An 11,785-nucleotide genomic window follows, 5' to 3' on the forward strand; every position below is an offset into this window, starting at 1 on the left:
CAATGAGGACGAACTGCTCGAACAGGCTCGCTGGTTGCGAGCACGAGGCTCCTTTCGAGCAGCTGTGACCGAGTGACCCTGCCCGCCTCCCGCCCCAAGGTCACTTACGGGTCACACCCCGCCCCTGTCTGAAGCAAGTGGATTAGTCACGCCCGAAGGGCCTTGAGACGGCGAACTGTCCTTTCTACTCTACTGCCCTCATCTACACCCTCATCATCCCCCATAATCAGCGCACATTGTACAACTTAATTATCTCGATTCTCGACCGACTTGATTATTGGACTAGTTCAATCCATTCATCATCCATACCTGAGCCTCGAGGCCGCATCCGAATAGATAACACACACCTCGTTCTCACCCACCTATCCACCTATCCATTCCATCTCTTAATACTGCCAGTCATATCACCACCATCACCATCTTCGAAGAGAGAACGAGCGATGGCACCCGCCCCCGCGCCCCCGGTGCACCGCACATCGAGCACGAGCAACACCTCCTTCGGCGGCAAACGTCCAGAAGACGAGGAGTTGAAGCCGTATGTCATTGTAGGCGATCTCGGGAAAGGTAGTTTCGCGACCGTATACAAGGGATACCATCAGGTGCGCTTTGTCTCCCGCCTTTGTCCTCCGCTCCGTCTTTGTTCCTTGCGTGTGATTTAACGGTGAATGGAATTGGATGCGGTAGGAAACGAGAAGGGAAGTGGCGATCAAGACTGTTAGCCGGAGTGGCTTGTCGAGCAAGCTGTTCGAGAACTTGCAATCCGAGATCGACATCCTGAAATCCCTCCAACATCGACATATCACCCGTCTCATCGACGTCTTCGTATGTCCCCCTCTCTCTCTTCCTCCCTCCCTCCCTCTCCTTCCCTCCCTCCCTCACTGTTCCTTTCTTCCCACCCGCCCTGACATCACCGAATTGCACGTAACCAGCGCGCCGAACGCAACATCTATCTCATCATGGAATACTGCGCCGGCGGCGATCTCACCAACTACATCAAGAAGCGGGGCCGTGTAGAAGGGCTCGAGTACATTCCTCACCCTGGAGCGCCGCCACAGTATTTCCCGCAGCCGAGGACGGGAGGGTTGACGGAGATTGTGGTGAGGAGTTTTTTGAGGCAGTTGGGTACGCTCTTTTTTTTTCTTTGTTTTGTGTTTTTATGGGAGCGAGGATGGTTGATTGATGGTGGATGGATGGATTAGCGAGGGCGTTGAAGTTCCTTCGACAACGGAATCTTATTCATCGAGATATCAAGCCGCAGGTACGTCCGCACATCTTCCCTATACCCCTATCCACCCATCCCTTCACCCACCCACTCACCTTTTCTTTTGCATGGCGTGGCGACATAGAACCTCCTCCTGAAACCGCCCGCCGAAGACGACCTCGCGCGCGGCCACCCGCTCGGCATCCCCATCCTCAAGATCGCCGATTTCGGCTTCGCGAGGCTATTGCCTGAACAGATGATGGCGGAGACGTTGTGTGGGTCTCCGTACGTGCTTTGCTTATCCTATCTTACCTCTCACCCTCCTCGCCCTCTTTGTTTCTCTACACTACACAATTCCTCTCTTGCATTTATGTTCTGTCTACGTCTACATCATACTCACTCACCCTCTCCCCTCCCCTCTTCTTCACTTCTTCTTCTATGCTCCACCATTCTACGCATCCACCCCACCCCCAAACAGCCTCTACATGGCCCCCGAAATCCTCTCCTACCAGAAATACGACGCCAAAGCCGATCTCTGGTCCGTCGGCGCAGTTCTCTACGAGATGAGCGTCGGGAAGCCTCCGTTCCGCGCACAGAACCATATAGAGCTGTTGAAGAAGATCGATCATAGTAGGGGGATTAAGTTTCCGGATGAGGATCCGAGGAATCAGCAGCCTCCTTCTCTTGCTCCTCCTGCTCCGTCCTCTGCTACCACCACTACTACGCCGGGTGCAAATGTAAATGGGAATGGGACTGGGAATACGAACGGAGAGACACAAGCAGTCCAAGTAGTCCCAGACGACGTGAAGAAGCTTATTCGAGTCCTGCTGAAACGAAACCCGGTCGAACGCGCGAGTTTCGACGAGTTCTTCAAGTCGCATGCGTTGGCGAATTCGAAATTTCCGAGGCCGGGCAAGGAGCCGTCTCACTCGCACGGTCATGGACAGGGACAGGGACGTGGTGAGAGGACGGTTTCTATGTCTGGGGGGAGGCCGGGGTATGGGGGTGGTCAGGCGCAGAGGAGGTTATCGTATTATGATCGGGAGATGGACGTCGAACCTCGAAGTCGAGGGGCAGACGCAGAGCAGGAGGGGAATGAGCGAGAGGGCGAAGGGGAAGGAGAGGAAGGGATGGGAGAGGATGTGCGGATACCGCCGGAGGTGTTAGATGCGAATGCGATGATTCCGCCGAGTCGGTTTAAGTTTCGGAGGAGGGAGAGCGCTGCTGGTGCTGCTGCTGGGTCTCCTGGGGGTGGTGTTGGGATTGGTAATGGGGTTGGTAATGAGAGGGGGACGGGTGGAGGGACGGGTGGAGGGGTGAATGGGAGGGGGAGTCCGGGGGTGGAGGGAGGTGTTGGGACGACGTGCGTATCCTTTTTTGTTTGGCTCTCTGTCCTCGGCTGATTAGATCTGGATGTTGGACATGATAGACCGCCAAACGACCCCACCCCCCTAAATCTCGCACGAAAGTCATCCCCGACATCAAATCCAAATCCCGGTCATGGTCACGACCCAAACCCAAAGAAACCACCACGAGCACTAGAGGCCGAAGCTTCGTTGATTCCAGGCGAGACGGAGGAAGATGGACTGTTGAGGAGGGAGTATGTGCTCGTGGGGGATGTGAGGGCGGTGGAGTTTAATCGGGCTGTCGATGGTTCGTATTTTTTTCTCATTTTTTGTTTGCTCTGTTCTCATGTCTGTTTATGTGTTGTAGAGATCAACTCGCGGAGACGGCCGCTCCTCGACGTTCGTGCCCAACCCACCCCACTCCGCCAAACCCCATCCCGACAAACACCAACAACGACGGACTACTTCACCACCACCACCTCATCCTCCCCTCCTCTCTCCTCCTCGCCCACAACATACACATACGCACAACAAGCCCAAATCCAAGCCCAAACGCCCTACACACCTTACCCCCTTTCCTCCACCCCCTCCACCGCCAATCCCTCCCACACCCCAACAACAAACACAAACGCAAACGCAACATTCCCACCACCCCCAAACCTCCACGCCATCCCGCCCCCCTCCATGACCCCCGGTCTCTCCGCATCACCCGGAGGAGGAGCAGGGGGCGCGAATACGGTCTCGAGGGCGACGACGAACGCGTTGGCGAGGGCGTTGAGTTTGGCGAGTAAGAAGCTTTTTGGGCAGGCGGTGAGGCCGGCTTCGAGTGTTGCGGTGCCGCATTTTAGTCATCGAGATTATGCATCGCCTGGTACGACTACCATGGAAAGGGAGGGTGGGGATGCTGTTGGGGATGCTGGGGTGGTGTCGAGTAGGAGACCGATTATTGTGTCGAGGGGGACGGGGAATTATCCCACCGGTGATGATGTCTCAGGCGATGGAGACGGAGATGGGGGCCGGAAGGTCGGGAACGGTGAGAATGGCGAGGGTGGGGGTGGGGGTGGGGGAGTGGATCCGATGGAGGACGAATTGTTGGAGCGGTTGGAGCAGTTGGCGCAGAAGACGGATGTGATCACGCGGTGGGCGGACGAGATGTATGAGTATGTGAAGGCGATACCGCAGAGTGCGTATCCTACCATTCCCTTACCCCCTTCCCCCCTTCCATTCCCTTCCCTTTTTCACTCCATAAACAAATCCCTTCCTAACTGCCTACTTCGATGCAGAGCCCCTCCCCGACCCCGCCAAATTCACGCCCCGCGAAGGCGAGCCGACCAAGACCGCGATCAAACGGCGGCACGCCGATTTCCAGGCGGAATACAACGCGGTGACCTGCGTCGCCGTGTACATGCTCGTCATGTCGTTCTCGCAGAAGGGGATCGAGGAGCTGAGCCGGTATCAGCAGCATTGTGTGATGCGGGAGCCGGATGAGGATTTTGAGGCGAGTGAGGGGTTTGATGAAGGTGTGTTTCTCTTCTTCCTCTTCTTCTTGCACCATTTCACTACGCCTTTTCGTTCATTTTTGTGGGGGCTTGTTGAGGTTGAGTGGAATGGAATGTACTGATTGATGGGGGCGGTTTTGTAGCGCTGACGTGGTTCATGGAGCATTTCGAGAAGTGCAGCGAGCGGGCGGTCATGGTCAAGACGTGGTTACCCGCACAATACACCGGGCCGAGCACCTATGTCGACGAGCTCGTGTACAATCGTGCTCTCACACTCGTACGTTTTCTTTCCTTCGCTACACCTCTCTGGACGGTGCGAGCGACGGTCTGACTTGTGGAACAGAGCCGAACAGCGGCGAAGAAGGAACTCTTGGACCAGCACGCCACGCCCGATGAATGCGAGATGTTGTACGTCGAGTCGTTGTGGTGCTTGTATGCGCTGCAGGACGATCTGCTGCAGAAGGATAATCCATTCATGGAGGAGGATCGGGAGACGATATCGACTTGTACGTTTCCTTCTGCTCCCTTTTTGCCCCTGCTCTACCTCTGCTTCGGTCATATATGACGAATCACTCAACGCCTTTGTCCGGTATCACAGGGATCAAGCGGACGAAGCTCCGCCTCATTAGATGTCGTGCGCGTAAGACGATGAACAATCGGGATCGGTTGAAGGACGCAAGGGCGGACAAGAACCTGGATGATGTGCCACGGATACCGGCGCCTTGGGATGCGGAGGCGCTGTTAGAGTTCCAGAAGAAAGCTGCTGCGGGCGAGGGTTCGCCGACGAAGCAGTCATGATTGGGGCGCTGGCGTTCGCTGTAGTGTGCGTGGGGGACGTGAAGTGGGGACGGCAGCGTTGGCTGCGTGGTGAGAGTGTGACCTTTCTCGTCTGGGATCTTGTGGTTTCTTCTCGGCTGTTTATTTTTCCTTTTTTCTTGCATCAATCACGTCGCTCTCCAGGTTAGGTTTTGTACTTTTCTTTGTATCTTTAACAGCCCCTATATCTCCTCCCCTCCCCTCTCCTCTTGTCTTGATATAGTTTCCCTGATCATCATGTTTTGACTCGGCTGTAATCATATCTATAATGGTCCTCCTAGGCGCTAGGGGGACTTGGGACTACTCTTTCTACGGTACTTCTTTCTCACCTTTCCATTTACGTCGCCACCTCATGTCCATTATTCCCGTTCTTCATACTGCATTATGTGATCTTTTTTATTCTGCCTGTCCATCTGATTCTGTGTACGATTGTTGCCCTCCAAGTTGCCCGATCGGAGTTCTTACTTCATTGCTTTTCCCTGCCCTCTCACCCATCATCCGACTCTCATACTCATTCTCTGTATTTACTATGTATGGTTCGTGGCGTCGCTATTAGAGATTGGTTTAATGGACTGTTCGTTCGTGATGTCGTCTCAACCCATCGACCTTGTTTATCTGGAAGAAGGTGAGTGGCTGCCAAAGGTATCACGAGAACCGATACTGACGCCTTCTTTCCTTCACAGACCAGGTAACGTTCGTATGCGGCGGCACAAATCCAACGTGTTTGACGCTGGTCTTAACTTGGTTATACTTTCCTTGAATCTCTCCCGAGCATCAGACTCAGAGCTGGGGTGTCTGAGGCGCTGCTTTGCTTGGGTCGGTGTGAATTTCATCCTCGACCTGGGTATTCTGACTTGGGCCACAAATATATCTCTGAGAGGAGTATTTGGTCGGCTTCCAAACTGACCCCCTTTCATCAGATGAAGATGGCCGTTCCGCAGCTCCCGCTGTGACCAAGGGTCCTAAGTCGAAGTTTCTCCCAGGTCCATTGATACAAGGTGATGCCAGACGCCGACAGGTACAGCGTTTGAGGGCAGTAAGGTGAGTCGTTCTCGGGCATATCACCGTACGAGACAGGGTCTGACAGCTCTCGAATATCCAGATAGAGTTGATTTGGAGTGCCACAGCCCACTCATCAATGGAAGGGGGTCGTTCCTCAGAGCTCTGCTCCCGCTGACCCACATGGTCGGTATAACCTTACCTACTTGGCTTCCTCATCAGCATACTTGTAGCCTTGCTCCTCGCTCCTTTTGCAATCCTCAGCGGTCTGGCCCGCTGACCCAAGGGTCACCATGGCCTATACTCATAACCAGGTGCTGAAGGATGATACTGGCTCAAAAACGTTAAACGCCACTCACGAAGTTGACTCAAACGGTCAAGTTCCTCTCACAAGCCACAGCGGATTCGCAGGCACTCTTTCGTACAGCTTTACTACGGGTGTTTTGCATCTTCAGGATCAGACATGTCCTGATCCTCGAGTTCAACTATCCCTGTCGCTCCATCGGTTCCTTGGTGTTTGATGCGGTAGCCTTGTTTAAAAGGCTTGATGATGGCTTTCGTGTGTCAGGGATATCCCCAAGTCAGGTCCCCAGCGATGTCTGATAATGATAGCTTGTCTCTCTCGGAGCTCATGTCAGTGGCACATACCGTCGGACATCGTAACAGATCGCTAAAACTTACTTTTCTCGTCATAGTGCCGACAATGCTTCAGTCATCTCGGGCCTCGGTGAGTGGCCAGCTCTTCTAGATAGGGCTCTAGTCCAAATGTTCTGACTCGAATCAATCGTGATAGCTCTCCTAACTTGGGACAACCTCTTGTGTTTGAGTGACGAAAGGCGGCAGATATGGCAGCGCAAGATCACTGGATCCTCGATCTTGTACCTTACTATCCGGTACAGCACTCTCTTCGAGTATGCTCTGGAGAGTGTCGGGGTAGCACCCAATACGAGTAAACAGGTAAATCCCATCTCGCTCAAGGATTTATGACTGTATTCTAATCCGTTGTCTGAAGGGGTTCGTAGTCTCTTGGCTAACCGAGGTATTAGCACTGACGTTCCTCTAGTTGTCTCGCCACCATATATATGGTAGCGTTCCCTGATGCTGTCAGGATCGTCGGTGTCGGACGTGTGTATACGTGTTCTTCGTATGATTCTGCAGAGCTGATTGTACCGTTTAGTGTTCTCAGCCTTGCGGGTGCTGGCCCTCTCCGGACATAACTGGTTTCTGTTCTCCATCGTTCTGCTCCTCTCTGTCTGGCCGATCGGAATCAACACGGTATGTGTATGGACATTCTGTGCTTTTAATTGTTTACGTGACAGTGAACTACAGTATCAATTCGCTACCGCCCTTCTCGTTGAGGAACCCCTGAGTACCGGATGCGCGAGTGACCCTACTCTCAGCGCCTTCGCGTCAATGATGTACGCCCTTCATGCAGCAATGGACAATACATGTTTACTGACCATCACGCCATGATCGCATCTCACAGCGGTGAGGCCGTTTGTTTTAATCAGCGACGGTTCATGCTAATGATCCCTCTGGATAGTCCAAGCTCTCGCAGACGCCACGATGATCCTTGCCGAGGGGATTGTTCTTGCCGTCACCCTCAAGAAGACGTGGAAGTTCAGGAACCGTCAAGGCGCCAGTGGCCCAGATTTGAGTGCTCTCGTTGTGCGCGACGGTAAGATTCACGGTCGTGGCACACTGTGGTATCGATGAGGCTGATATTCGTTGTTATTCCAGGAACTTTGCTGTTCTTGTAGGTCTGTCAATTCTTTAAAACTGCTATGGGCTTGACAAAGGCCGCCTCCAGCGTCTTGGTCGTGCTTGCTAGCATTGACATGGTGCTCGTCCTGGTCAGTACTTCAAACCAGAATGTCGTTCCGTTTGCCTGATCCATCGTCCATTCACACAGGTATCGTACTTCGTGCGTAGTCTACCGTATTTCCCCGCAATCATCCTGTCAAGGCCACGTTCTCATATTCGACTCCCATAGGGCCCCGCTACAGAATTTGTCCAGAATCTCTGTCTCGTCGCGAACCTCCTCGTTGCGTGCGTCTCTCTACTCCCTATCTAACCTTGACTGCCACTCACCATTCACCAAATATCCAGTCTACGTGTCGTCCTCGTCTGCCGCTTCATGCTCAATCTCCGCTCGATTTGCTTCTCCAATGGCTCTCCCCAAGAGCATGTCGACTTCCCGTCCCTTCCATCCTTACCAGATACGCCCAAGTTCGATTCTCAACTTCCCCCTGGGCTCAAGATCGGAGAGACACCACAATTCGATCCACACAATGTCTCGCACAACGCTAAACCCGGTGGCGAGAGCAACGGGAGTAGGTTTGTGGCACTGGCCATCGGAAACCTTGGCTCATGCCTCAAATCCCCGCGACGTGTGGATGCATGCAATGAAACAGAAGAGGTCGAATGCCGGACCGACGGTGCCAATCTCGGTGCCAATGCGAACTGGAGTATGGATGGAGATACGTTGATGGCTGATGATCCGTTCGAGGTCGGCATGATGCTCGAGTCCATGCAGATGGCCGTGGAAGCCGAGGTGAGGGAAGTCTCGGGAGGTGATTTGGAGGGCGCAAATAACATGGAGGAGGCGCAGGTATAATCAAGGGCGACATGCATTCTCTTATTAGTTCCACCTTGACTGCATAGTCGTCGGCATTGTCATTGACGATGGCAGTTTGCTTGGTGGTTTTCTTCTTTCGTCCAATATCCGTGGGCCACTCAGACACGCTCATTGTATTATATTCGATTTTAACGTTTCGACGAAGTGAAGTCATGCCTCGATCTATTCAGATTTAGACATCTCATACTCAGAGGTGAAGGAGTCGATGGGACTCGGATCTCAATATCCTCTGCATCCTTCTCGAGATGATCCGCCTGCCCCGCCCGGATGTGGATGAACACAAGCTAGCACTGGAACTGGGCCGTATAGCACTGACGCTCGATTGAATGTCGACGATACGACTCACTGGTAAGAAGAAAACCTTTTCTCAAAAAGGTGCGCTTTGAAGCTGATCTTACTCGTGCGCGCTGCTGATATTGGGCTCACTATAATCCGACCCTTAGTGTCTGTAGGACGTAAAGCTTCATACCCCAGAAGTCGGCGATCCTTACTTATGCGGCTGCCGAATAGGATCCTGCATCATCTCCCTACGAACTTCTGATATGCTGACCGACTTATTTGGACATGGGTCTCCTTCATTTGGCCGCAGGCTTTGTGTCGATTACTTGGAACTCCGATTCTATTTGACCGACATCACGATGAAGCTCTTCGGCCTCCTTTCCGCCCTTCCCCTTCACTTCCTACTCATAGCTTCACATCGCAAAGCCACAATTTCGCTCTTCCTATAGGTGCTTCCATATGAATACAGCGCTGGTCCGGAAATGGACTGGACTGGTCAAAACTGATCCTCACCGCGTCATTGGCATATTCGACCTTGACTCCGGTGATGGCAGGAAACCCAATCGGTTTGGGGACGTCGTCGATGTGACTAATACCAGTCTTTTTATGTCTTTTTATGTCTCACATGTCTGTTCATGATGCGTAAAGGATATCGGACCAGCAGCGTACTGTATAGAAGTGGCCATTCTCTCAGACTTGAACAGCCCCGGTCCCTGCTTGCAGTGGTACGCCTTAGTTCGTGCCGGGATCGTGGATCGGGTATGCGAATGTGTCACCGCCAAACGAAATACCCTCAGTCGAACTATAAGGGTTGGAAATCATGCTCCTATGGATGGACTTGTGGCAAGTCTTTATTAGAAGCTCCACTGGAGCGAAATCTGATTGACTGCCACGTCCCACACAGCCGCATTCATCCTACGATACTGCGCTGCACATCCTGTATACCGGGATGTTAACGCTGAAGAACCCTCCATCAGCGGTTGACACATTTTACATATCTTCTCTGCGTAAATATTGGTCGGAGATGATGGTGCGCGTACGTGTCCTTTGATCTGGAAACCCCGATCCTCTGCTAATTGTCAGTCACAGCTCTGGCTCGATCCTGCCAATACTGCCCACTCTGACGATGACATGGTCAGCGAGCGTATGATAATACAGCTTATCGTACACTCCATATCCTGTTCTGACCCCTCTTTCCTTGAGGTTCGTCTTGTCCACTTTCTACGAACTGGCGGAGAGTGAACTGATAATTGATCACGGTAGTAGTTAATGAGAGAAGACAATGATCTCACCCTCTCTGTCGCTGTTCGATACTGGACACACTCGAACACTCCCTCAGAGTTTGGACTTCTGGAACATTTCCTCGTCCTCGTCATATCTCCGGAACACGTAGCTGCCAACGAATCTTCGCATCCGCCACTCCACAAGCTTTTTCGCGACATCCATAGAGGAGCGGGATCGTTCCGGAAATTCTTCTCGAATATTGAATCCTCCTTGAGTTGGCTCGTCGGTAAAGACGCGGCGAAGGCCGTAGACCTTCTCGACTGTCTGGTGGCTTACGGGTGGGCTCAGACTTCGCTAGAACCAGGAGAACAACCCGATTTTATTCGAAGTCTTGTGAGGGCTAGCAATCTGTGGACGACTCTTTGCTTCCTCATGACCAGAACCGTAAAAGACGATGAGAAAGGAGACTCTTCAGGATATGCTCTCTATACAAGTATCGTAGCCCTCATCGGCTCATTCCTCCATCGACATATGCAATCTCTACCAAACGAAGGACCCCAGTTGGTGATAATTCTGGTTCGAGCCGGAACAATAGACGCTCTGGATATAACGCTGCCACACTTTAGCTCTCGAAAACCAGAGGTCTCCAGTACGTTGACCTGCCTCGGTCCCGTTCTCTCCATCTCCATCCCCTTATCTTACCTTGACTGGTCTCTTCTCGCGCAGAGGAACTGAACAAGATCATGTCGGCCATTCTCTCAGCGATGGACCTACAACCCTCTCTGCGCCAAGTACTCCGCGTCCACCTCCCTCGTCCACGCATTCTACGAGCTATTCTCGACCACACGTACATGCCTCCGGGGAAGGAGTCCATCTATGGCGACTTCATATACACCATCAAACCCTCTGCGACATTCGACGTGCACATTCGCCCCTCGTTGCTCTGGAGTGAGATTGAGACGCAGTGTCAAGTTCATAAGCAGTGTATGAGGAAGGCTGTAAGACGAAAGAATATTGCGAAAAGAAATATCAGAGACTGTGAGACGTTTCCTTTCAGATTTCGTTGCCTGTTCTATCTTGCTGATGCTTAAGCAGTGACTGGAAAGAGCATCGTCTGACGTGTGGGTTTCGAGTGCTGGATACAGGAGAGCGCGAGTTCCCGACAATCGAGCTGCCACGAAGATTTCCTGTCCATCGTAAACTCACGTCAGAGACCCTTTCGCCTACATCCTCGTGAGATGTGCGTTCTGGGTACGACGCTGGCCCTCTTGTGCGTAAGTTTATTCCACTTCTCTGTGGAAGGCGTATCATATATCTAATTCGACTTCGTACCCGTCCAGATGACGCATCTTGATATACACTCGCCAGTGAGGCTTATATCCAGCATCCATCTCATCTTGAACTGCGATCTTCTACGTCGTATAGAGTAGCTAGTCTAAACACCCATTCGACGAACGCACGCTCTATCGATGTCTCGGTGCTCGCTGCATTTACTGAAGACCGAACGCACCATGAATTTCACGCCGTCGCGAACCATGACCGCCTCTCCAAAACAATATTCGTCAAGACTCGTGCGCTTGCATGTAGATACGGTAGAGTAAGGAGGATTTGAGGAGAGAGAAGTCGACGTCGTGGAGCGCGATGATGTGTGCGCGACCGGCAAGCGAGACAACGTTCGATAAGAGTCCAAGGTCAGCAGGGGGAGTGGTGTCATGGGTTATCTTGTCGTGCCGAGGCCGAGCGATTACCGATGCTGCCGACGACTGTGCCGACGCCCAGTATC

The 11,785-nt window shown here is 52.6% G+C and overlaps 2 protein-coding genes across 2 annotated transcripts; both read left to right on the forward strand.

Annotated features, from left to right (window-relative positions):
- Positions 1–232: 232 nt before the first annotated feature.
- On the forward strand, positions 233–5,355 carry STEHIDRAFT_77870 (Pkinase-domain-containing protein). Its single transcript, XM_007303207.1, has 12 exons — positions 233–599; positions 685–822; positions 930–1,122; positions 1,200–1,258; positions 1,347–1,486; positions 1,680–2,564; positions 2,631–2,854; positions 2,915–3,730; positions 3,831–4,067; positions 4,190–4,323; positions 4,390–4,552; positions 4,645–5,355. The coding sequence occupies exons 1-12, from the start codon at positions 441–443 to the stop codon at positions 4,842–4,844; spliced, it is 3,348 nt and encodes a 1,115-aa protein (XP_007303269.1). The 5' UTR covers positions 233–440; the 3' UTR covers positions 4,845–5,355.
- Positions 5,356–7,442: 2,087 nt separating this feature from the next.
- STEHIDRAFT_167926 (uncharacterized protein) lies at positions 7,443–11,120 on the forward strand (the record flags this gene model as incomplete). The annotated part of the gene is made up of 10 exons (XM_007303304.1): positions 7,443–7,539; positions 7,602–7,714; positions 7,774–7,785; positions 7,855–7,910; positions 7,971–8,472; positions 9,683–9,814; positions 9,868–9,981; positions 10,045–10,651; positions 10,729–10,950; positions 11,098–11,120. The coding sequence occupies exons 2-10, from the start codon at positions 7,646–7,648 to the stop codon at positions 11,118–11,120; spliced, it is 1,737 nt and encodes a 578-aa protein (XP_007303366.1). The 5' UTR covers positions 7,443–7,539; positions 7,602–7,645.
- Between the last annotated feature and the right edge of the window lie 665 nt (positions 11,121–11,785).

This window comes from Stereum hirsutum, assembly GCF_000264905.1.
Source record: "Stereum hirsutum FP-91666 SS1 unplaced genomic scaffold STEHIscaffold_6, whole genome shotgun sequence".
In the NCBI taxonomy this organism is placed as follows: domain Eukaryota; kingdom Fungi; phylum Basidiomycota; class Agaricomycetes; order Russulales; family Stereaceae; genus Stereum; species Stereum hirsutum.